The sequence below is a fragment of the Trichoderma virens genome (assembly GCF_000170995.1).
Source record: "Trichoderma virens Gv29-8 chromosome Unknown TRIVIscaffold_1, whole genome shotgun sequence".
Classification (NCBI taxonomy): domain Eukaryota; kingdom Fungi; phylum Ascomycota; class Sordariomycetes; order Hypocreales; family Hypocreaceae; genus Trichoderma; species Trichoderma virens.
This window is the reverse complement of record NW_014013748.1, coordinates 2,331,717-2,355,143: the sequence shown is the minus strand read 5'-3', so window position 1 is coordinate 2,355,143 and position 23,427 is coordinate 2,331,717. Positions and strand designations below refer to the sequence as shown.

The following is a 23,427-nucleotide window of genomic DNA, read 5'->3' as shown; positions in this document are numbered from 1 at the left end:
TACTATGGGGCTTGGTTGTTGACTACCTTGGGATGTTAAAAAACACATGACATGAAACTCAAGAAAAGAGCTTAACAGGATCTCGAATTTTCTGCTGTCTATCGAAGTAGCTTGTGTTATATTAGTCATTAGGATTGCGGGTAAGTAGATGGAGGTTGATATGCTGACGCTGGGTTTTGGGTTGTGATTGATGTATCAAGCGGTGTTTTACAATAGTATCAACCAGGACTATAGCTGGAATATCGAAACAATAGCGATTCTCTCATATCGAGAATCGAAATTCCAAAAAAAAATCCTTAAAGGCTAACCCGTTTTGATAATCAAACTGTTATTAAAGCTCGCGAGTCACTATCACTTGTCTGAATTAGCTGAGCCTGTCACGAACAACCAAGATGATATCAATATGAATAAGATGTCATCAAAACTTACCGGAATCCGTTCTGTCATACGATTCTGTTCCCATGTACTTTCCAAAACTTTTCCCACCTCTGGATAGCACCCTCGCCATGCTCCTGCCGAATTTGCTCAAGCCAGGCCTCATCTCCATTCTCAACAAACTGGCAGCCTTGATCTCTACCCTTTTCAAGGAGAATACCCACAATATCCCAATAACCTCTGATGATTGCTGCATTCAAAGGGTTTCTATACTTACCCCCAGATATGCCTATTTGAGCCCCCCTTTCTAGTAGCTTGTGGATTGACCTCGTCTGGCCGGAGTATGCCGCTGCTTGCAAAGCTGTGCCGAAAATTCCGCCCTGGGCATTAACATCGATACTTTGACAGTTGTTGCTAGCGAGGATAGTCATTGTCCCGTGACTTGAGGAATCAAGACTACCCATAGGAAGGTAAGCATAAAATGGGTTTATACCTGTTGGAGAATCTAGTTCCACTGCACATGCTGCTTGTAGTGGAAGGCCATACAAGCCACCGGCTAAGTTGACATCAGCTCCTAGCTCAAGCAGGAGCTGAATCCTGCTTGCCCATGTTGCTTGCAAGGTATGAATATCCCATCTATCCCATCTGATACTTTTACCGTACTCCGAGTACCATTGCTGTGATAATACAGCATGCAAAGCAGTGGCGTGTGGGTAGGTCTCCGGGAGCACATGGTTGACTTTTGCACCATGTTCGTGTAGCAACTGTAGCAGCTGGAGGGCATTCGTCTCCTCCACACGGGCATTTTGAGCAGCAGCATGCCATGCACTCCCATACTTTCCACCAGCTGAATGAATGTTGGCACCGCGCTCCAGTAATAGACGTATTATATCGAAACTATCATACTCGGTAGCACAAGCGGCCTGCAGCGCAGTTCCGTATTCGCCACCCTCAAGATTCACATCGGCGCCATGGTCTAGCAAAAAGCGTACAACATCAACCTGTTTGAGATAATTATCCCTAGTGTCCTGGTGTTTGAAAACGCAAGCTGCCTGCAATGCCGTGCCGTATTTCCCGCCTTGAGCGTTAATGTTAACGCCACCGTCAAGCAAGAGCTTTAATATTTGAATGTCAGGCACATCCCAAGCATGTCCACATGCCGCTTGCAATACGGAATCAAACACACCGCCTCTATTGTAGACATCGGCTCCATGATCAAGCAACAGCTGTATGAGAACCAAGTCTCCCCAGTGGCAAGCAGCATGGAGAATGCTTCCATAATCTCCCAGTCGAGCCCATGTACTTGTATCAGCGCCATTTTCCAGGAGAAATTTCATCGCGGCTGAGGGGAAGAAAAAGTCGTTTGCTTGAAGTAAACTTCCATATATCCCTTTGAGAATATTCACATCTGCTCCTTCAATAAGAAACCGGGCTATTTGAGCTGCAGATTCGTTTACTCTGAAGAAGTTCCTAAATACCCTGCACAAAGGGGTACCAGACGTCTCAGTTGAGGCATTCGGGTCTGCTCCAAGATCGAGTAGACGTTTCGTCCGCTTCAGTAATACCTTATGCTCATAGAGAAGTACATCTCGAGATAATGACATCAATCCGTGAAGAGGATACCCCAATTTTCCACGAATATTGACATCTGCGCCCTTGTCGAGCAACAAGTCGAATTCATCCCAATATCCGCCGCGTGCTGCATAAAAAAGTGTAGACGCATGACCGTCAACGGTATTGACATCAACTCCTTTCTCAAGCAGATATCTGAAGCATTTGGGATGCCTCAGTGTTAGCGAAAGGATGTTTCTAGTCGTATTTGGCGTGTGGTTTATTTTAGCCCCGCGACTTGTTAGGAGCTCTAGGATATCAAGATGCCCCATGCGTCCTGCAATTTGTAAAGGTGTTGTTGACTGTATTTGCTGCCCTGGCAAGTTGCTGTTAGGACCTTCCAACTCAATATCAGCCCCCTTGTCTAGGAGGAGGTTCACAACAGCTATATGCCCTCTGGATGCTGCAGCCCATAGAGTATTGCCGAATGGCATCCCCTTGGCGTTCACATTAGCACCCTCGCGTAGCAGCTTCTCTACGATCGCTTTGCTCCCCCCATATGCCGCATCTTGGAGCGCCATGTCCAGATCTTCCTGCGTTCGATACCGGTTTATACCGGAATCTTGTAGAAGAAGTAAATCTGTCAATTGGAGATACCCTCGCCGGGCGGTGTAGAGATGCGGGCGTAGTAGCATACGTCCAGTGTCCGTCGTCTCATCTATTATGTTTTTGCCCATAGCTGCAGAAAGCGCGCTCTGCAAACTATGACTTCGAGCTGACAATGCATCTAGGGCATCTTCAGTCATCCTAGCGGGCCAAGAAACACGAGGAATCATTTCAAGATGCATCATCCAGTTGCCACTTGCGTAGTCGCGTAGTCTCTTGTCGTACTTTGTAGTACCAGTATGGTCGAAATGCGAAGAACTCAGCAACTTGTGATAAGCTATACACGAACGTGCAATCCAAAGATGAGCGTCAATATCGGTGAATGAAAAAGCTGACATGGGCCCTTCGTACATTTGACTGGAGGTTAAATATTTCTTGATAGAAAAATGCGCGAGGCGGACTTTCACCTCACCTGAGAAATAAGAGCGGTCATGGTAAAAGACGTCCCCTCCCTGGGTAAATGGTTCTCTGTTATTACTAGAGACTTTATGTGTGATAACAAGTCCAGAAAGATATTTCAAGACGTCGTCGGAAGAGAACAGTTGGTCTTCAACGTCCAGAACAGCATCGCATTCTGGGCGTAAAATAAAAATATCCGCAAGCATATCAAGGGTTAGGATGTCGTTTGAAAAGCAGAGCCACTTCAATAGACTTATAACTTCCTGCTGAAAATTGGGCTGTATCTTTTGAAACATCCGATTATATGTCTCATCCAGGCCATTAGGAAGATTCTGCAGAGCATCGTTGATTCTTGAGATCGAATTTAATCCTTGTAATGCTTCAAATTGATAGCGAACGTATTGGAACCTGAAAGTATGTTACTCACAGTGCACTGTTAAGCCTATGTAGATTTGAATCAGGACTCTTATGTTACTCACATGCCATCCGCCTTCTCTATGAGGACTTTTCTTGCTTGAAGCTTAACTCCGTCCGGCCAAGAATGAAACCCCTCGTCTGATGAAAGAGTAGAATCTACATATTTCCCAATGTCATGGTCAATGATATGTCGTCGAGACGATAGATCAAGCTCCATCCTTGTGGGTGTAGAGAGTGCAGGTATTAGTCCGCTGTGAATATCTTGTTCGCTGCGGCTTGTACACAGTATATGGAGATTTTCCGGTATATTTGTCAAAATGCTGCGGAGGGACTTTACTAACTTTCTTCGATGTCAACCGAGTTCGGGGCATTCATCAAGCCCATCAATAATAATGTATACGGCTGAAAATCCGTATACACTCGATAGCAGCACCTCTTCAAGTTTTTCAGTGTCTGGATGGCCGCCTTTGGTTTTGAATTCGCCTAGCTTTTGAGCTGCTCCTGGTATATCTGGTCGACAACAACATATTTGCTTGATGAGTGATGATAGCATTACATTTACGTCCTGCTTTGTTGAAACGCTGAAACTGAAGTAAAAGTAAGCCACAGCAATAGTTGGACTTTGAATGCGTTGAATTTCCAAGTGTTTGATAATCGAGGAACTTAAGACCGATTTCCCGCAACCGGCTACGATTATTAGCGAGAGCCCAGAAAAGTGAAAATTCAGATGTACCTTTTCCATGAATCCAAAGAAAAGAACTGGAGCTACCTTCCCACGCTCTAAACTCTGAGCTCTCCTGAAGTAACCATTCACCTGTGCCATCTTCGTGCATGCCGCGGCAAGTATTGTAAAATGCCGTCGGATCCGCATTGGAACGCCAGTTGAGTAGTTCTTGGCGATCTTTTCGTGCGTTGGCATCTTATATGACTTGTTGGAGGCTAGAAATACAGATTTTGGTTGTGCCCCAGTGCTGCAGTATTTCCTGGTGTTGACTTTTGGCTGTAGCATATTCCTCGTCGTATTGCATATCGCGCCAAATCTCGCTGACCTGATTGAATCTTTGGTCTTTCTCAAGCACCTTGTCTAGGAGAGCATCCCAATCATTCCACTTGACAATATCAAGACCAAGACGAAAAGCTCCGTTATTGGCATAATAGCAATAACTCGCCATCTGAAATCGTAAAATTTCTCTATATAGCGCTTCCAAGGTATTCTTGTAATCATCGTGAAGCATTTCAAAACCGCTGGTGGAGTCATGGAAGTTATAACGGCGACAGTAAAGCTCCTCCCGCATACGACTCTGCACGAGGAGCGAAGAAATGCGCTCCAGCCCTTTTGAAAGAGATTCCGCTTGAGTGCTTGGGTGAATGAAAAGCTACATATATGTCAGGATCAACTTTATTGTCCCCGTTTTGCATGTATATAGAAAAATACTAACAGGCAATAATAAGCTTACACTAGCCCATCCAATTGATGCATACATATTAGTATTCAGAGATGTCGTAATGTAGTCGTTTGCACGACTGATAATGGTTAGGATAGGTGGCAAGAGATCCCTCATCTGGATGCTGGCATCGCCAAACTTGAGTTTCCAGGCATTTTGAGTGACTTCATCCATCTGCTCTCGCACATTATCCTTGATACTCAATGGCAGTATTAAGGCGGCAGGCACATTCCCTTGAAGTTTGCTCTCATAGTCTTTAACAAGCGTAAAATCCTCCTTTTTAAGCCTCTCATATGCCAAGAACCACAATTCTTTGATAGGAGTATTTCTGAGATTGTCTTCAGGGCTTGATAATGATGATCCTGGTAGGCTTGACGAGTTTTGAGTTGGTTCGAGTGATGAAGAACTTGACAATATGGGCGATGGAATCGCATGGGAAATGCTGGGCCTTGCTTCAATAACATCATCCCGACTGGCTTCTTCACTTTCAGAATTCTGTTTCTTTTTTTTGCTCTTAAATATTCGTCTGAACTTTCCCCCCCAGCGATTGCCCCGAATAGGCTGTTGTGGACCTATTTGCCATTATGAAGCACGCAGCACAAAACTCTATGGTTCAATAGACGTACGAAGCTGGTAAAGAAATGATAAAACAAGTAAATTTGAGTCTCAATGCAGGAGATCAATTGACACATATCCTAGTTGCCTAACATCAGATGTAGGGCTGCCTGAACTGCAAGGCTGCCTAAGGCGGTGATTGGTTTGATGTATAGGTGTGATACAGCCCTATCAAGTACCTGTACTTTGTACAATCTTACGCGAATAAATTTGAACTTTGGATTCATATAATTGCCCATCGCATATGGCTTCTTAACTAAACCTGTGGAAAGCCTTCAAGAAGATTTCCTCGGCTATTAACATTGGAACAGTTTTAAAAATGATATGTACAAAAAATCATCATTCGATAATGATACTTCTAGAGAAGATTTATTAGTGATGACAGCTGAGAAATTCGGTGCAGCAATAGTCCAGGTATATCTACTACGGCTCTACAATTTGTCTTCCATGATGGGCGCGCCGTTGGCCTTCATCTCAGCGGAAACGGCGTCCACCTGCTTCCAGACCCTGATGACATTGCCTCCCACAACCTTTGCGGCGTCTACGTCGCTGACTCCTCGTCGCAAAAGCTCGGCAATCAGGTCGGGATACTTGGAAACGTCCTCGAGGCCCGTGGGGACAGACCCGATGCCATCAAAGTCAGTGCCAATGCCGACGTAATCGTAGCCGATGAGGTTTCCAATGTACGTAATGTGATCTGCGACTTTTCCCAGGGTGGCATTGTCAGGATCGTCGGCGGGAAGGCCGTACTCGTTGTCGCTTTCGACACACGAGATGAACTGCGGGGCGATGTTGACCATGACGACGGAGTTGGTCTTCTTCACCAGCTGGAGGACGTGATCCTTGACGTTGCGCGGGTGAGGGCAGATGCTGTGGGCTGAGCTGTGGGAGAAGATGATGGGTGCTTTGGATCCTTCCCACGATCCCCCACCAAGGACATCCACCATTGTCTTTTCACTATATATGAGAGTAAGCGTGGGGGATTCACATACAGCTGGAGTTGCTTAACATACCTGACGTGAGCGAGATCGACAATCATGCCAATGCGATTCATCTCGTGGACCAGCCGGCGTCCATCATCGCTAAGGCCATTCCAAGCCGGGGGTGCAGCCCTTAACGGACGCTCCAGCAGAGCGGCGTCTGCAAACTTGTTGTGGCAGTTGTGGGTTAATGTCGCATATCTCACGCCCAGATCGCGAAACATGCGTAGGTTGCCAGCCAAGTTGGCAATCTGGTGAAGACCTTCAATGCCCAGGGGGGAAACCAGCTTGCCGGCCCGGAATGCAGTGATCGCATCGGAGCCATCGACATCAGGAGCGAAATCATTGGGGTACGCGGCAAAGACCCTCTTCATGATGTCAATCTCCTGGAGCGTGAATTGGAGGCCTTTTGTGAAGGATGAGTATCAATAAAACGTGAGTAAGGAATGAATGAGTGGCAATGGCCGAGCTCTTACTATCAGCATAATTGGCATCCGAATAGTCAGTGCCGTTCTCAGGGCATGGCGCGAAGACGCTCCAGAAAGCACCTCCGGAGCGACCAGCTCTTAGTCGAGCGAGATCGACGTGGCCCATGAGAGTCCCATTCTCAAACGGAGCGGAAAACGACTCTCCATCTAGATGGTTGCCATAATAGCTGCGCAGAACAAGAGGGAAGTCGACGTGACCATCTAGCGAACGGCGTGGGTGTTAGACACTGTCTCAGTCTCGATTATACCTTGAATTTCTTACCAATCAGCGGAGTCGTCGACAGGATCGTGTGCGCCCTCTCCTCGACCGAGTGCGTCTTGGAGTGATATTGGCGATAAATGCGTTCATAATGGTTGATTGCCGGCTTATAAAGCAGACTGACGGTGGCCAGGGCTAGCGAGAAGCCCGCGGCAAGTTTCTTGAGATTTGGCCTGCGCGGCCGTTGATGATGATGGTTTGCCCTCTCTGCGGTGGGCAGGATCGAGTATGATTTTGCGGCCATTGGAGGCGGTTGTGGCGGAGGGTTGTGGGAGGGCTGAGAAGGAGAGGAGGTTAAATGGATGAATGACAATCTCCGAGATACGCAAGGCGGTTGAGGCGATGATACGCGGATTGGCGCGGAGTCTTACTAAAGCGATTTTACTCCATATTAGATGGAATGACTATGGTGCCTCGGCTTGTTGCGTGCTTGCGTATCTGCTACTTGCGATGGCTTTGGCATTTATATTGCTATTTTGTCTTTTACACACTACATGAACCAGCGGAGCTGCATCTTGTCCATTTTTTTTTTTTTTTTTTTTGGTGTTTTCCTTAACATCCGCTTGGCAATACGTCAATGCCTCTCCTATACCTACTCGCTGTCCAGTGAGAGCAAGGTGGGGGAACCGCCACGGGCAGATCTGAAGCAGTACTAACGTAGGTACCGCCTCTTCTGGCCGTCGATTGGCCTGGAGTTGTATTAAGTACTGGTCCGTTCCTCGCCCTTGGCCTCATGGAGAAAGACATTAGCTTCCATGGAGTACTAAGCAGAAGTACATGTACCACAAAAAGGGCACATGTTTTCTCCGCCCACGAGGCTGAATGCCAAGGCATACACAGGCGCACCTGATGGCGTCTGCAGACTTGGTGAGGTACCAGCAAGGTGCGAGTACTGGTACTTGATCACTTATCTGAGCTGAGAGCGCAAGATAAGGCACCTCAGGCACCTCCTCAGGGTTACGGGCCATGTACCTCTTATCATGGACTACGGAGTATACATTCCAGAGACAATTGCTTTCCATCTTATGCAACGATGCACACAAATAAAACCTCCTTGCTGCATCGCCTTCACAAGCAGATTGTCTCTTCACCGCACGCACCCGTCCAATTCTGTTATCAGCGACTCGCCCTGCGACTAACCAACTTGGTATGGCCGATTTATTTTTCCTGTGCAAAATCTGTCGTTCGACCCGCTCCCCTAAGAATAGCATCTTCTCCAACCGCCTTACGTGGCTGACACTGACAGCAGCTAAAAAAGAAAGCACTGGACTCTCTTTGTTGCAAGCATCGACTCCCCCCTCGCTGACTATGGACTAGTCTAGTGGCAGCTGGCTTTTTGACACTCAAACAAGAAAAAGCAGCGCGGTTTCGTCATGTATTGGGGGAACGAAGCACAGCCATCTCGGGGAGGCGGTGACACAGACATAACAAAACAAGACGGTGAAAAAATACAAGATGGAGAATATGAATACGGATGGCCCCTGCCCCCCGTTCGCGATACCGAGATGACCATGAGTCCCTTCATCAGAGCGTAAGCACATTGCTGAAACCAGGAGAGCTGCGTACAGAATCTGCAACTGCTGCAGGGAATTATGATGAGTACTAAGGTACAGTATACGAGTGTGCTGTACTGCAATGTACCTGCTTTTTGATAGTGGCTCCTGAGTCTTGCAGAGGGCGGGTACAAACCTTGATATACCTACTAGGTACCTAGCCCTACCCAGTAACCTGCAGCAATCGGGTAGGTATCAGCCAGGTATTGAGTATCCCGTATTACCCAGCCCATCAAGAGGAGAGAGAACGAGTGCGTTGTGGGATTATTACCTTCATCATGACTACCTGCGGCCTATTAATAGCAGGGCTGCTGGTTGGCTGGCGCACCTTAGCACCTGTGAGGTAGTCAGCGAATCGTCTTCCACTACTGGGTAATGCTACTGCTGTTGGCATGTACATGTACCAGTACTTGTACCTGTACCTATACCTGCACCTAAACGGTACCAGTACCTGCACATGTGCGAATGTCAGCACCAACAAAGAGAACCCATTCCATTCCATGGCATCAAATCAATGCTGCTTGTCCGCCAGAAAAGAAACCTGGAAGTGATTCAAGGAAACGAGGTACCTGGCGCAGCAGCAGGCAATAATAGGGGAGCCCGGCCATTGCCCTGCCAATCCCCTAACAGCCCGCCATGTACATGCATACCAGCGTCTACCTCACTCGACTCCCTGCACCAGCACTAAACCTCAGGTGCTGCTAGGGGACCTCGTATGTACTGTACCTGGGCTCTACCTGCTGCACAGCACTAGCTGTTTCGGCCAAACCGCCTCTTCTCTCCATGTGAGCCTCTCACGCATCGCTGTGCTTGCATTTAACATCCATCTGCTCACTGCGGAGCACAGCGCACTTCCTCTCCTTATTCTCGAGCCTTCTGCGAAGCTCTCTTCTCTTGTCCAGCCTTGGTCTTTTCTTCTCGCTACTTCTGCTTCTGCTTCTGCTTCTGCTAATTCCCGTCTCTTTTCCCCTCGCAACTTCGACTCGACTCCTCCGTCTTCGTTGCCACCGCTCCGATTCTTGTTACGACCCAGGCGCGCTGATTTTGTGTCTTGTCCTTTCTCACATCTAGGCGCCCCTGTTTTCCCCTTCGTTTCTCTCTTGCGAGTGCTCCTGGCCGTATTAGGAGCTTCTCATCGTTACGACAACCGAGCTGCGGGCAAGTCTTTTTTACTCCAGAACTCGCTAGCGAGTGAAAGGGCCCCCCTTTCAGAAAAGCCCCACGGCAGTACGACGTATCTATCGCATGCTCCCACGGTTCAACAGTCGGACCCCGAGTAGATAACGATGCCTGGATTCGCCGATTCCTTCTGGTCGAACGATTATGCTGCTGGTATTTGAACCCCCCGACCTTGCGCACGCGCTCGCTGTCGTCCTTTTCTAACCGTCGTCATCAGGACTGGGTGTCCTTTTCAGCAAGCTTCAGCAGGGTGTCGTCGAAGACCGCCAGGTTCTCACCATAGCTCGATTGCGCGCCGAGGCCGAAGAAGCGTATGGACAGCGCCTTAGTGAAATTGCGCCGGCCGCAGACAAGTTGACTGGCGGCTTCTCCCGCGACGATGGCGCCACTGTTCGCAAGGTCAGTCAACCAGGTCGGATGCTGCGATTTATCGACGAGGACATGGGTTTTGCTGACTCTCGAAACGTCTAGGCCTACGATGGCATGCGAGCAGAGATGCAGGAGGCTTCGCAAAGCCACATCCGAATTGCCCAGAACATCCGCGATCTAGTCGTCAATCCCTTTTCTCGATGGTGCGATGCTCACGAGACTCGTATCCAGGATTCCCAAGATGTTCTCCAGCTCCGAATCAAGGCGCACGACAAACAAGCCGAAGTGGTCAAGAAGCTACGGTCAAACTATTTCAACAAGTGCCGACTGGTGGAAGATCTGGAGGAGGAGAACAAGCTTGCTTTCCAGGACCCCGAATCCAGCCCCAAGCAAAACCAGGCAAACGCCCCTCCGATTCCCGAGATCAAGGTCCAGCCTCACAAGGAAGAAGAACCTCAAAACGAGGAGGTCTACGAAATTGGCGATGATGTCTACCAGCCCGAGCAGATGAAGAAGATCCTGTCCCAGATGCTGTCGACAATCAAGATGGGAGAGACCAAGGTCCCCATCCTGGGTACATATCTCAACACATCTGCCGGCTCGGATATCGTCGAGTATCTGCAGCGAAGCATGGGCACCACAAGCGTCAGCTACGCTGAGAGAATCGGACAGGATCTCATCTCCAATGGCATGTTGCGCCTCATCGGAAATGTCGGAAACACCTTTGCCAATTCTTCCAAGATGTTTTACCAGTGGAGGCCCAAGGCCTTTCAACTCGCGGGCATCCCCGAGAAGAAGCAGACTCTTGGCCGAACTTTCTCCATGCCTGCTACCGGTTCAGATGGTGGCGACTCATCACCCGTCGTTGGAACCGTGAGCGAGTACTTGTCCAGCTGGAATGTGCTCAGCAACTCTAATCCTGGCGAGACCGCTCCCCAGCGATTGCAGCGTGAGGCAAGGGAGGCCGATGAGAAGTACAAGGCCGGTGTGCAGAAGCTCGACGAGCTCCGTTGCGAACTGGAAGAGCTCATCTTCCTGCACCTCAAATTTCTCGAGCGCTGTGAGCTCGATAGGTTGAAGGCCATCAAGACGGTTATCCTCGACTTTACGGGAACCATTGGCAATGTCATCCCCAGCCTACAGTCGACTGTCGACAAAATGATGCTTTTCCAGGAGACCGTGCAGCCCTCGGGTGATTTGCGATACCTCTTGGAAAACTATCGCACTGGAAGCTTCATTCCAAAGGTGGTCGTCTACGAGAACTACTACAACAAGGTTGACGAGCAGACTTTTGGCGTTGATCTGGAGGCGCGCGCGAGAGCCGATAAGAAGCGTGTGCCCGTCATCATCACCACTATTCTGACCTATCTCGACAACCACTACCCTGACTTGGAGGGCGATGAGGCAAGACGGGGAGTGTGGTTGCTCGACGTGCCCCTTGCCCAGACACACAAGCTTCGTGCAAAGATCAACGACGGCAAGCCAGTTGCTCCTGAAGTTTTTGACGAATTTGACATTCCAACCGTTGCCACCCTTCTCAAGCTCTATCTGCTCGAACTTCCCGGTAAGAAGCAGTCATGATCCGCTTCATCTAATGTACTATACATGAGCTAACTTTTACTAGACTCCCTGGTTTCATCTCACGTTTACGAAATCGTTCGAACAATTTATACTACCCCGGCCACCGACTCGTCAGAAACCTCTCGAATTGCGGTACTCCAACAGACTCTTTCACAGCTACGATTGACCAACATTGCGACATTGGACGCTTGCATGAACCATTTTACGCGTCTCATTGATCTTACTTCGGCTGATGAGGAGTATGTTGCGGCCTTGGCCTCTTCTTTGGCTCCCTGCGTCCTTCGCCCGCGAACGGAAACTTCTCTTACAATGGAGGAGAAGCACGCGAGCCGACTTGTCCGCGACCTGTTTGCGAACAAGGACGCCATCTTCAGCGAGCTCAAGCGCATGTCAACCGCCAGCCACTCCATTGCCGTCCCGGGGCGCCCTCGAGCCATTAGTACCGACGAAAGCAACAGGAAAGCTCTGATGGAAGAGCGAAACAAAGCCTTGCTCGAGAAGAAGATCCATCACGCCCCACGAAGCCGCGCCACCAGCCCAGCGCCTGGCCCGCGAGGCCATCGACGGGAGCGAAGCAGCGGCGGCCCTGAGACTCGATTTCCTATTCAAACCAGCCCGACAACCGGCTCCGACCGCCACCGGAGCAGTCTGGGCAGTCTGAACGCCGTCAAGCGGTCCAGCCTGGAGGTTCCTGCACCGGATGGCAGCACCAGCCCCCCCGACGCCACGAATGGATCTCCCCTCAAGTCTGAGGTCGAGCCCGAGCCGGTCCTGGAGAAGCGTGACAGCCTGGGCAGGGGAGCCGCGGCCAAGTTTGGCTCCAGCATTCCCGCCACTCCACCAAGGGAGACGAGCCCTCGCGGCGTGACTCTGGAGGACAGACCGATGGTTGATTAGTGATCTCCAGCTATGATGACACGTTTTTCCTTCTCGTTTGCATTGTATGGATTACGGACCATGACGAAATGTGTGTGCTTTTGTTTGTTGTAGATTCACCAGAGCAAATGGCGAAACTTGTGTGTATGGACTGTCTTTCCCTTTGTCGTGAGAGAAGGAAAACAAAAAAGTTTGGTATGAAGGGTAGATAGATGCGTTGGCTGGAATCTGGAGTAAAGGGAGGTATTATAGGACAAAGGGAGGGGTTAAGGGGGGGGATAGGGGAGATTGAGATGCTATATATGCGCTACACTATCTTGCTTTTTTTTATTACTGTTGTTTTGGAAATATCTTTTATCCTTTTATTGTATCCTGGCATTTTCATCTTTTCGTCGGTGACAGTGATAATGGGAGAAAGAAAAAAAGTTGACAGATTGAGCCCCCCTTTCTTTTAACGAAAGGAATGCTACGCCCACCTGCTTCTTCTATATAGATCATCTCCATATGTACAAAAACTTGTTTGCGCGACAAAAAGGAGAAGCGTTATTCCCTGTTCCCCATATCTACAAACAAAGGCAAAAACATCAATATATCATGCCCAAGTCCGGCTTCGCTCATCCCGTAGCCTCAACCTCCTCGACGGATGCCTTCTTCTTCTTCTTTTTCTTTGGTACTACTTTCACCGGAGGACTGCCCGGCATATCTTCCGTTGCGCCACCGGGCTCGTTGCCCTCCACTGTCTGCGTCGCTGCCTTTTTGGTCTTCTTCTTGGGCTTGACCGTTGTAGCTTCATTCTCATCATCGCCCGCCGTCTTCTTGACCACCTTCTTCTTCTTCTTCTTTATGACGACGCCTTGTACGTCAGCCCCTTGCGCCATCTGGATCCTCTCGTTGGCCCGTTGCATTTCCAGACGTAACCGCTCTACCTCTTTCATGGCCTGCTGCATCTCCGCCTCCTCCCGCTGTTGCCTCTCGTAGTCGAACCCTTCCGAGGCATTGCCCTCCAGGCTAAAGGATCCAATGGTGCTCGAATCGACTTGTAGGAGGGAGTGCTGCTTTGATTTCTTAGATTTGGCCTTGGTGAGATTGACGGAACTATTTTCCGAGTCGTATTGCCGCCCCGTGCCGCTGTCGCTGCCTTCTAGGGTTTCATCTGCAGCGACGATGACTCTCTGTCGTGGCTGAGGTCGGGGCCGAGAGGGCGCAGCGACTGTTTGCCCTATTTTCTCGAGGTCCAGCTGCATTACAGGAATAGAGTCAATGTCCAAGGCAGGCCCATTGTTGTTTTGTAGGATGTTGTGAATGGGCGTTGATGTCCTGAGGATATTATCACTCGGGATATAAAAGGGGTCATCCTTGTTTTTCTCCAGCCTTTCTGCCCTTCTTTTGGCAAGAATGTCTGCGTCCAAATAGCTCTCTTCACTGGGTTGCTGATAGGAGTTTGCCATGTCATCCTCTGGATCAGCCAGTCTGCTAATGGCTGGCGCTGATGATGAGATGCTTGAAGGGGGTGGTCGCTGGTGATAGTAAATCTCAAAGTCATCAGCTTCATCTGACTGAAGCGTAACGATATCGGTCTGAGCCAAAAGCCTGCCGAGATTGCTGTGTATTGGTTCATCTAGATCCAAACCCCCTGGAAGGGGCACATTCTTCTGCGCATGGATGGCAACCGAATTGAGCTCCCAGCCAGCAAACAAGGATGGAATAGCTTGTGTGAGAAGCAGGGGCGGCTCTTGGTTGTTTTCATCTGTTGACGGAGGCTGTCCCGAGGCCGCTTCTGCCGTCAGTTTGAGCAATTCTATGAATTCTACCGCTCGCTCTTGTACTTCGAGATTTGGATGAAGGGCAAGCGGGTCTAGCACGTCTAATATGCGAGCAAGGAGAAGCGATATCCTAGATTTTCGTTCGGAAGTCCACGGTTCGAGTTCACTACCGGCAATTGATGAAAAGACTTTGGCAGTGGCATGGAGAGCCACCGCGATAATCTCGGGTTTTCCGATTCTCGGAATGGCCTGGAGAAGCCCGTTGAGACTATCATCTGGCATGGCCAACTGTATAGAGTATTCGCCAATGATCCATATGGTCGACTTGAGAGCCCCTGAGCTGAGCGGATGTCCAACCGGGTTGTCGGTGAGCAACTGGTCGAGAATAACGTCTGCTGCTCTGACAGCGGTTGCCCTCATTGCTCTGACCTTGACGGCAACATTGCGCAGCTCGTCTCCCACTTTCTCGGAAACATCAACCTGCTGGCGGGTGGGGAGCAAGGCACCCGTATCCGCATCGAACGTTCGGGGAACAGGAGCCATCCGAACAAGCTGTGTCAGCACATCGATGTACCAATCGAAATCCAATACACTGGAATAGTTGTCTTTGGAGCACATGAATAAAATTCTTTCGATGATGTCTATTCGGTAGTCGTCCGGAATGAGGAGAGCCTGGGTGTCTCGAACAGTCGGTGCCGTAATAGCAGTTTGCGCTTCATCGTCTGATTCTGTCTCTGGAGTGTTGGATGAGCTTCCTGGCGTGCGGCGATCTTTGGACGGGGATGACGATTTGAGCTGCTTCATCAGGCGGCTCACTATGGGGACCAAGTTATCGCTAGTCACCATGCCCTTTACAAGATTTAGGGCTTGGACACGGATGGTAATATCCGAGCTGTCAATACATTCCAGAATGACATCCTCCTGCTGAGAAACAAGATGCGGGTGTGTGAGAACAATTTTATTAAAGGCCAACAAGGCAACGTATTTTACTGAATTAATGAGTTAGCAACTTCAGGGGTTGATGAGAATCATGGCGATCCTGGTACTCACGATTTGCGTCGCCATTTATCATTATCATTCCTCGCAGCTTATTGACACAGAGGGTTGCAATTTCGTCTGCCCCGGAAATGTCCTCGGCGTTGTCCAGAATGCCACCTTGGATGATGCCATTGATACACTCGTACAGTAAAGACATGGCGGGAGTGGTTCGGATAATGTTGGTAAGAGGGGGAAGTAGCTTTTTGACAAGCCGAGGCTCAAGAGGTGTTAACGTCGCAAACTGAATCACAACGTTAGCTTAAAACAGAAGGAGGGTCAGTCTGGGGGATTGGAAAGACGGACAAGCTTGATGAGTTTGATGGCCATCCAGTTGTTGCCACTGTCGACCAACAATTCAAAGAGTCGTGGCGCCAGAGGCAGAAAGTCGTGAGGTCGCCTGGAACCGAGCTCACAAACAACATTGACAATGGCTGCTGTTACGCTCGGATCTTCGTTGGGATCCATCAGGCGATCTTTAATCTTTGGCCAGGCCGCACGCAAAGCCTCGGGGTATACGAGCGCCAGGCGATATAGTGTGACGAGGGTCTTTTTGCGTATGTTTGCATGGCTATGGTTCAAACGTGGTAGTAGGTCGGCGAGGGTTGAGAGAGCCAAGGACGGAGTAATGACGTGAGGGAGGGTTGCAATCGGAAGGGATATGACCGTTGGCGTGGTGGCAGCCAAGTCCTAAGAATGGAAGAATCAGCATTGCGCGGTTCTTGAGAGGAATATAGGAAGAGAGGAGGAAATCCCAATGAAATTACCTTTTTCAGGAGATTGGTAGCCAACATGAGAACCTCGGTGTCCTGCCGGAAGCTCTGCACGGCACCCAGGTATCCCACGCGCTTCTGGTGATACTTGGGCGACGACATGACCTCGAGGACATGGAAGGAGGCCCAGGACATGTCGTGGCCGACCATTTCCAGGTAGATGAGCTTGAGGAGGGCCGTTGCTTTGAGGTCTAGATAACAAGAGAACACAATCAGAATCAGAATCAGAATCGCGTTGGAGGGAGAAGAGAGCACCAACCCATGTCCTGGCTGCGAACCTCAGCACGGCACTCCTTGAGCGTCTTCTGGATGTACTCCTTCTCATTGCCCTTGTGGTTGCGCAGACCTCGGATGAGGTCGTATAGAGACTTTTCGAACCTGCAATTCCCGGCCATCAGCGCCCCGTCCATCTGGTATATGACAATTCAAGGTGACTCTACATGTTGACGACGGAATGCCCCACGCGGGGCCTGTGCAGCAACGGACGGCGTCTGCGAGATCTATCAGGAAGCGAGGCGTGGCTCGTCAGGGGATGATGAAGGCTTGCAGCCGCCGGTTCATCCTGCTATTCACGGCGATTCGGGGGGGCTGTTGGGCGCTGCGGTTGGAGAGCTTGGGATAGCTTCGAGGATTCGTTTTGGTGTGGTTTTGGCTGAGGTAGGTGACTGACTACCTAAGCAGGTAGTCTAGTAGTCTAAGTATTCGTAACGCTGTTTGATGACGGAATTACCGCCGAAACTTCGGAAGCTAGGGGTGAGGACGCCACGGACCGGCGAAACTCCCTTCAGGTAGGCGGTGGACAAAATACGGGATGCATTCTGTGTGTGAATTACATGCAATGGTCAAGCAAATCAGTTCTGATAATAAAGGTAAATTTGCAAAATAAATAGAGTTGTATAATTACATCTAGTAAATTGAAATACAAACTCGGAAGCTGTCAATATTAAAACACAAGACCAATTCCCCTCTGCTCATCTAAGTACCTACGGTAGTACTAAGGTAGCAGCCAATATCGAGACCCGCTTATTTTGTCCACCTCCTACAGGTACCAAGGTACTTACCTGGTGTGACGTCCTCTGCAATTATTGGCGCAAGATTTCGCAAAGAGAACCCTTTTGACCATCACAAGCTTGAAGCTCACCCCCATTCTCTCTCTTTTGTATCTCTCGTTTTCTCTTTTTTTTTTGGCTTGCGCAACATCGTCAACTAGCATCGATAACCATGGCATTAGCCTCTAACTAATTCCTAATCGTTCCTATCCTACTCTACAAAACCAAGTCTTCAAACAGCGCAAACCACCAATATCTCAAATCGCAAATCACAGTCGCATCACGAAATCACACACACAACCAACATCATGGCCGCCCGAACAGCATCTCAACGGCTCCTCCCCGTCCTCCGCCCCTCCAGAATCTCCCCCAGCTCTACTTCATCCTCTCATCTCTCTCGCCGCGCCTTCATCTCCCTCCCCGGAACATCGCCCCAAAGCCTCGTCGCCACCCGAACCCTCCCCTACCGCCACGAGCCCCTCTACGAGCTCATCGCAGACATTGACTCCTACTCGGCCTTTGTGCCCTACTGCTCGCACTCCCAAGTCACCAAATGGTCCTCGCCAGACGACTCCGGCCGCCGCTGGCCCACCCTCGCCGACTTGCACGTGGGCTGGGGCGGCTTTGACGAGGTCTTCACAAGCCGCTTGCGCTGTGTTCCCGGCGTCTCAGTCGAGGCTCGCAGCGGCGGCTCTGCCTCTGCTGGAGGGGGCCCCGTCCAAGACGCTTCATCCGTCTTCAAGACGCTCGAGACGCTCTGGTACTTGACGCCTGTTGCTCGCCAATCTGCTGCGGCGCCCTCAACCGAGGTCCGGCTCACAATCAAGTTCCAATTTGTCAACCCGCTCTATGCCGCGGTTAGCGCTGCTGTGTCCGACAAGATCGCCGCCCTCATGATTGAAGCCTTTGAGAAGCGAGTGCACTACAAGTTGGGGGTTCAGCAGCGCCTTTAGCATACATAACATATTTGGCTGACGGGCCTCAATGGGGCTCCCCATGAATGATGACACGAGATATAAAAAGAGTACAGATAAAGAGTTTCACTGGGAAATGGAAAGGAAGGCGAATAGATGTTAGACGGTTATATTGGTAGATAGATGCTCTAGACTTGCGACAACTAACCATCCCCGCTTGCGTAGCTCAACAGCTTTCCGTTGCAGCAAAAAAAAAAAAAATTCGCAAAACACGTAAATACATCATATCCTCATCAGACGTAGCCACCCCCCCTTGTCTAACCCTCACCAATTGCTCCCTAGTATCCAAATGTCATCGTCCATATACGCCATACATCCCCGTTTCTCATGTCGAGCCGCCAGCTATGAATGAGACGAAAGTAGGGCTCATCATGCCTGGGACTCGACGCATCTTACTCTCCCCCTTCGTACAGACCCTTGCCGCATACTCCAGTACAAAATGCAACCGGATGTGAATAAGCCGAACCACCATTGAAACGGTGAGCCCCAAACCACCACGGACAGCGAAACAGGAGGGGAATCTTTCGCTCAAAAGGATCATAAACATGGGAATCAGATGGCGAAACAAAAGAAAGAAAGAAAGAAAGAAAGAAAGAAAAAAGAACACAGGAAGAGAAAAATATCAAGTCGCTCGGATATAGGGCGCGAATGTAATCAAAGCATATCTTTTTAATTAAACACAAAAAAAAGTCATGCAACAACGTATGGAAGTGAAATTATTTTTTGCTTGATGACCTGGACCTTGTATTAGCGACATTCATAAGTCTCCTTGTATCGGACGGCAACTTACTTCTTTTTCACAGGCTTCCCAGAGAGGAAGTTGAGCATGGTGGTGTTTTGCTTGCTGCTGCTGCTGCTTGAACTGCTCTTCTTCTTGGGTGGTGCAGCGTTGACAATCTTGATGCCGGGAGGCACACCTGGCGGTCCCCGAGGCGGAGGGGGAATACCCCCAAGTCCACCGCCTGGGAGCCAACCAGGAGGCGGCGGAGGAATGCCAATGCCGCCGGGTCTTGGTCGGTTGAGCGGTGGCATTCCTGGGGGCAGATGGTCCTTATTCGGCATCGGCGGCATCCCGGGGGGAAGCTTTGGACCGCCTACCGGTGGTGCTTTGTCGAGCGGCCACATGGTCATGGTAATGGCCCAGTCCGGCTCAACTACCTTCTCCCAGACAGAGGGGAGGATGATATCGCCATTAGGGCCGATCAAGTCATAGTGGCCCTCTTGGACGTGAGGACCTAGGACATCAACCTGTAGGAAGGCCTGCTTAATCAACTCCTCCATTCCCTATTAAAATGATGTTAGCTCGTGACGCCTAAACAGGTATAGGAACGATATAGTATCAGGAAAGCTGTCGACGTACCTGCCAGGTGTTGCACAAGTGAAAAGGGAAGCTAAATTTTCGGCCCACGGCATCTTTGAACTTGATGGGAGCCAACTCTGCCTTTTTGGCAGCTTCCTCTGCCTTTCTAGTCGCTTCCTCAATGGTGGCCCTGGTCTCGTCCTGGATCCTCTTCTTCAGTTCTTCAGCCTCGGCCTTTGCGGCGGCGACAGCTTCAGCAGCTTTTTGCGCAGCCGCCTTCTCTGCTTCGAGCCGGGCCCGGTGTTCGGCCTCGGCCTTGAGTTTCGCTTCTTCGTGGATCAATCTGAGCCTCTCGGCCTCCTCAGCCTCCTTCTTTGCCGCTGCGGCTTTGGCATCGGCTTCGGCCTTGAGAGCCGCCTCGACACGGGCTCTGGCTGCCTCTTCGATCCGGGCAGCTTCTTCAGCAGCCTTCTTTGCGGCGGCCGCTTTGGCTTCGGCTTCGGCCTTCATGGCAGCTTCGACTCGGAGGCGAGTTGCCTCTTCAATCCTGGCAGCTTCGTCGGCGGCCTTCTTCTCAGCAGCCGCCTTGGCAGCGCTTTCTGCCCTGATGGCTGCCTCTAGACGAAGGCGAGCTGCTTCCTCGGCTCGAGCGCGGTCTTCATCCTCTCTCCTCCTCCGCTCTTCGGCAGCCTTAATCTCTGCTTGAAATTTAAGTCTCGCAGTTTCCTCTGCTCGGGCCATGGCCTCGGCATGCTGGCGCCTTCTATCCTCTTCGGCCTTCTTCTCGGCCTCAATTCTCTCACGGGCCAAGCGGTCAGCTTCAATTCGGGCACGTTCAATCTCCTTCTTGGCCTCTTCTTGCTGTAATCTCATTTCCTCCATCTTCCTGGCTAGGGCTTCCTCGGCATCCTTGCGGATTTTCTCCTCTAGCTCTCGCTGCTTTGCGGCTTCCTTGGCCGCCTCCTGCGCGGCCTTGAAGTCAGCAAGCTCCTTTTGCAGACGCTCTTTTTCAGGATCGGGCGGCGGGGGCGGAGCCGGAGTGGGCTCTTTCGGGGCCGGAGGCGTAGCGGGGGCGGGAGCTTCAGTTGGCGGAGGCTGCGGAGGCTGCGGCAAATGGTATTGCTGCATGTGAGGCGGCAAGTTGTAGTGGGCCGCATGCGGTCCATTGTAGTAGGGACCTGGAGGCGGAGCGCCATATGGCATCATGTCATACATGTGCCTCTGGTCGCCTCCATAGTAGCTGCCGGCGTTGGAGCCGTTGGGCGAGAAGGGATTGGCGCCGTAGTTGCCGTAGGGCGTCATTTGGTTGCCGCCATTGTAGCCCATGTAGGGGCCTACATGGTTCTGCTGCTGCTGAGGGGGATAAGAAGGATGGCCACGGCCGTAGTAGCTGTTGCGACCAGCCGGGTGTTGCTGATGCTGGCCATGGCCGTAGTGGCCGTAGTGGCCGTATTCATCGGAGGGATCCACGCTGGGCGGTGCGGCGGGTGCATAAGACTGCACCTGCTGATGGTAGGCGGCGTCCTGTCTAGCCGCTGGGCGTTGGCGCCTCGCGGCGGGCTGTTCCGTGTGGCGGGTGCGTAGCTGTGGCCTGCCGTACTCGTGGTTTGTGGAGGCAGAATCCGAGGGTTGAACGTCGTCGTCGTAATAGCCGTCGTCGGAGTAATCCTGCGACTCTTCGTCGCTCGAGTACTGGTGTCTGTCGTAGCCACCGGCGGTCCTCTCGTATGAGGAGGCCCGAGGCTGCGGTCGTCGATCGTATCTAGAGGCGCTGTCGGACGATGAGAGTCAACAAGGTTGGTTGCAAGCGTGGCAAAGCAAACATCGGGCACAGTACTAACCACATAACAGGCGAGCTTGTGGCAGTATTGCCCTCTTCTACTCACCACGGGCTGCACAAGACCGCCCGACGATGGGACGAGCGTTTGTGTCTAGAATACCTGGGGAGGGATGGTGGGGGACGGAAGGTTGGGTTGCCTTTAGGGCGGGCGGCAACGGGTGGGAAAAAAAAAACAAGCAACGAGCCCAAGCCGATTCAGTCAGTCAGCAGCCGGGAAGTGCAATGGTAGGTAGTAGAGCCAGTTGTTGCAAGCACCTGCAGGTCTGTAAAAAGAGGCGGCAGCGGAAGAAGGAAGGGAATAAGAGAGAGAGAAGGGAGAAAGAGAAGGAGAATGAGAGAGGCGCGAGAGAGATGAGAGAGATGAGAGAGAGCTCAAGCGAATCAAGGGCTGGTTGGTCGCGGAATGACTAGCAACAGTCACTAATGCGACAGCGCAAAGTACTCTTGGTTGCGAGGGATGGTGTGTACAAGTGCCCGGGCAACCAGCCAAAGGACAAGCTGGGTGTAGCAGGGCGATACAAGATTGATGGCAGAGATATTCTGGTGCTCCCTCGAGTGTCTCAAACTGCCGGAGAGAGAAACGAAGACGGGCGGGATAAGGCGCTCAGTTTGGCGGGAGGGGGTTTTCCGAGGCCTTATGAAGGTTGCCAAAACAAAGTAGAGGGAGTCGAGCGACGCCGAATGGCAGGCTAAGAAACCAACCGCCAGCCTCGACGGGAACTGCGGGCGATCGGCGGTGAGGAGATGCTAAGATCTTTGTAAGAAGAGCTGAGGAAAAAAAAAACAAGGTGAGGTGAGGACAAGACGAGTGTGATTGTGTGTGCCTTTTGCTTGCTTGCAGGTGCAGGTGCAGGCCAGGTGCAGATATCGACAGGTGCTAATGCGCAAGGCCAAAGCGGCTGTGCCACCCATGCGAGTACGGGGAGGGTACGGGTGAAGGCATCAACGGAACATTGGGGAATGGGGCAGTGTTGATGCACGGCCAGGTAGCAGCGATGTTACGGCCAGGTACAGCAACAAGGTGTGGCGCTGCCAGCCGCAATTCTGCTAACAGCACAACAGGGAGGTGGAGAGACTCTTGCAGGACGAACAACGCACCACAGCACAGTGACGGCGCGGGATCAGTCAATCCGACGCCTTCATTTTTATTTTGTTTTGTTTTGTTTTTGCTGTTTCTGGCAGATCGGAGCTTGCTTGAACCCTGGTGGCCAATCGCGGCATATGTATGGATAGACGAGGGGGAGAGAAAAACAAGGTGAACTGTAATATGTATTGCTAGTGCTAAGCTCAACTGCACGGATCAAATGGGGAAAGGCTGGCATAAATGCTGGTGAGACCGCCGCTTCGTCCTGCGTGACTTTTTTCATTTCTGCCTCGGTCTTTGTCTTCCTTTTAATCATTTTGCTGATTCAGTTGCTATTTAGTTAAGTCGGATTTTTCTTCTCTTAACAGGATTCTTGCTGAATCCCAACCCCCGGCAAATAGTGGTGCTAGGGTTGCGAATTGTTTTGCCCAACTCGGAAACCACCCGATACCTACCAAGCATATACCTTCCTGGCACCTCACATCCGGTAAACAGCGGGCTGTGCGGAAAAGTACCTCGCTGTACAATTCAGGTAACCAGTACTCAGACTCGGGCACCCATATCGGGAAGCGCAGATTGAATTACAGCAAATCATCCACCACAAGGCAACTAAATAAATGCCCAAAGCAGGGCGGTGCAGAGGCGACTGCTTATTTTATTTTGCTAATATTATTATCATTATTACCATTATTACCATTATTTATTCTCTCTTTGCCGTGTGTGATGTGACAAGTGAGGATGCGTCGTGTAACTGGTCTGCTGTGCGCCTATGAGCTGGCGGACTGACTCTTGCGTATGACTTGTTTCTTTTTCTTCGAGTCGAGTCGCACAGAGATCAAGTTGACATGGACAGACT

General features: G+C 50.7%; 7 protein-coding genes across 7 annotated transcripts; 2 read left to right on the top strand and 5 right to left on the bottom strand.

Moving 5' to 3' along the window:
- Positions 1-443: 443 nt before the first annotated feature.
- Positions 444-4,313, bottom strand: TRIVIDRAFT_140294 (uncharacterized protein; the record flags this gene model as incomplete). Its single annotated transcript, XM_014106201.1, has 7 exons — positions 444-774; positions 1,141-1,677; positions 2,332-2,644; positions 2,876-3,399; positions 3,471-3,669; positions 3,934-4,095; positions 4,142-4,313. Coding segments are annotated over 7 exons (2,238 nt in total), but the record flags the coding sequence as incomplete, so codon positions are not given.
- Positions 4,314-4,328: 15 nt separating this feature from the next.
- On the bottom strand, positions 4,329-5,436 carry TRIVIDRAFT_63229 (uncharacterized protein; the record flags this gene model as incomplete). The annotated part of the gene is made up of 3 exons (XM_014106200.1): positions 4,329-4,784; positions 4,866-5,348; positions 5,386-5,436. 3 exons carry the CDS (start codon positions 5,434-5,436, stop codon positions 4,329-4,331), a joined length of 990 nt encoding a protein of 329 aa, XP_013961675.1.
- A 463-nt stretch (positions 5,437-5,899) lies between these two features.
- On the bottom strand, positions 5,900-7,439 carry TRIVIDRAFT_34222 (uncharacterized protein; the record flags this gene model as incomplete). The annotated part of the gene is made up of 4 exons (XM_014106199.1): positions 5,900-6,425; positions 6,482-6,854; positions 6,925-7,137; positions 7,199-7,439. The coding sequence occupies 4 exons, from the start codon at positions 7,437-7,439 to the stop codon at positions 5,900-5,902; spliced, it is 1,353 nt and encodes a 450-aa protein (XP_013961674.1).
- A 2,595-nt stretch (positions 7,440-10,034) lies between these two features.
- Positions 10,035-13,119, top strand: TRIVIDRAFT_73345 (uncharacterized protein; the record flags this gene model as incomplete). Its single annotated transcript, XM_014106198.1, has 4 exons — positions 10,035-10,080; positions 10,145-10,326; positions 10,399-11,860; positions 11,921-13,119. The coding sequence occupies 4 exons, from the start codon at positions 10,035-10,037 to the stop codon at positions 12,772-12,774; spliced, it is 2,544 nt and encodes an 847-aa protein (XP_013961673.1).
- Positions 13,120-13,367: 248 nt separating this feature from the next.
- Positions 13,368-16,474, bottom strand: TRIVIDRAFT_33492 (uncharacterized protein; the record flags this gene model as incomplete). Its single annotated transcript, XM_014106197.1, has 4 exons — positions 13,368-15,505; positions 15,567-15,795; positions 15,858-16,241; positions 16,319-16,474. 4 exons carry the CDS (start codon positions 16,472-16,474, stop codon positions 13,368-13,370), a joined length of 2,907 nt encoding a protein of 968 aa, XP_013961672.1.
- A 1,294-nt stretch (positions 16,475-17,768) lies between these two features.
- TRIVIDRAFT_130490 (uncharacterized protein) lies at positions 17,769-18,290 on the top strand (the record flags this gene model as incomplete). The annotated part of the gene is made up of 1 exon (XM_014106196.1): positions 17,769-18,290. A coding segment is annotated over one exon (522 nt), but the record flags the coding sequence as incomplete, so codon positions are not given.
- Positions 18,291-18,441: 151 nt separating this feature from the next.
- On the bottom strand, positions 18,442-22,244 carry TRIVIDRAFT_79607 (uncharacterized protein; the record flags this gene model as incomplete). The annotated part of the gene is made up of 4 exons (XM_014106195.1): positions 18,442-19,082; positions 19,138-19,631; positions 19,708-19,803; positions 22,038-22,244. The coding sequence occupies 2 exons, from the start codon at positions 19,626-19,628 to the stop codon at positions 19,064-19,066; spliced, it is 510 nt and encodes a 169-aa protein (XP_013961670.1).
- Between the last annotated feature and the right edge of the window lie 1,183 nt (positions 22,245-23,427).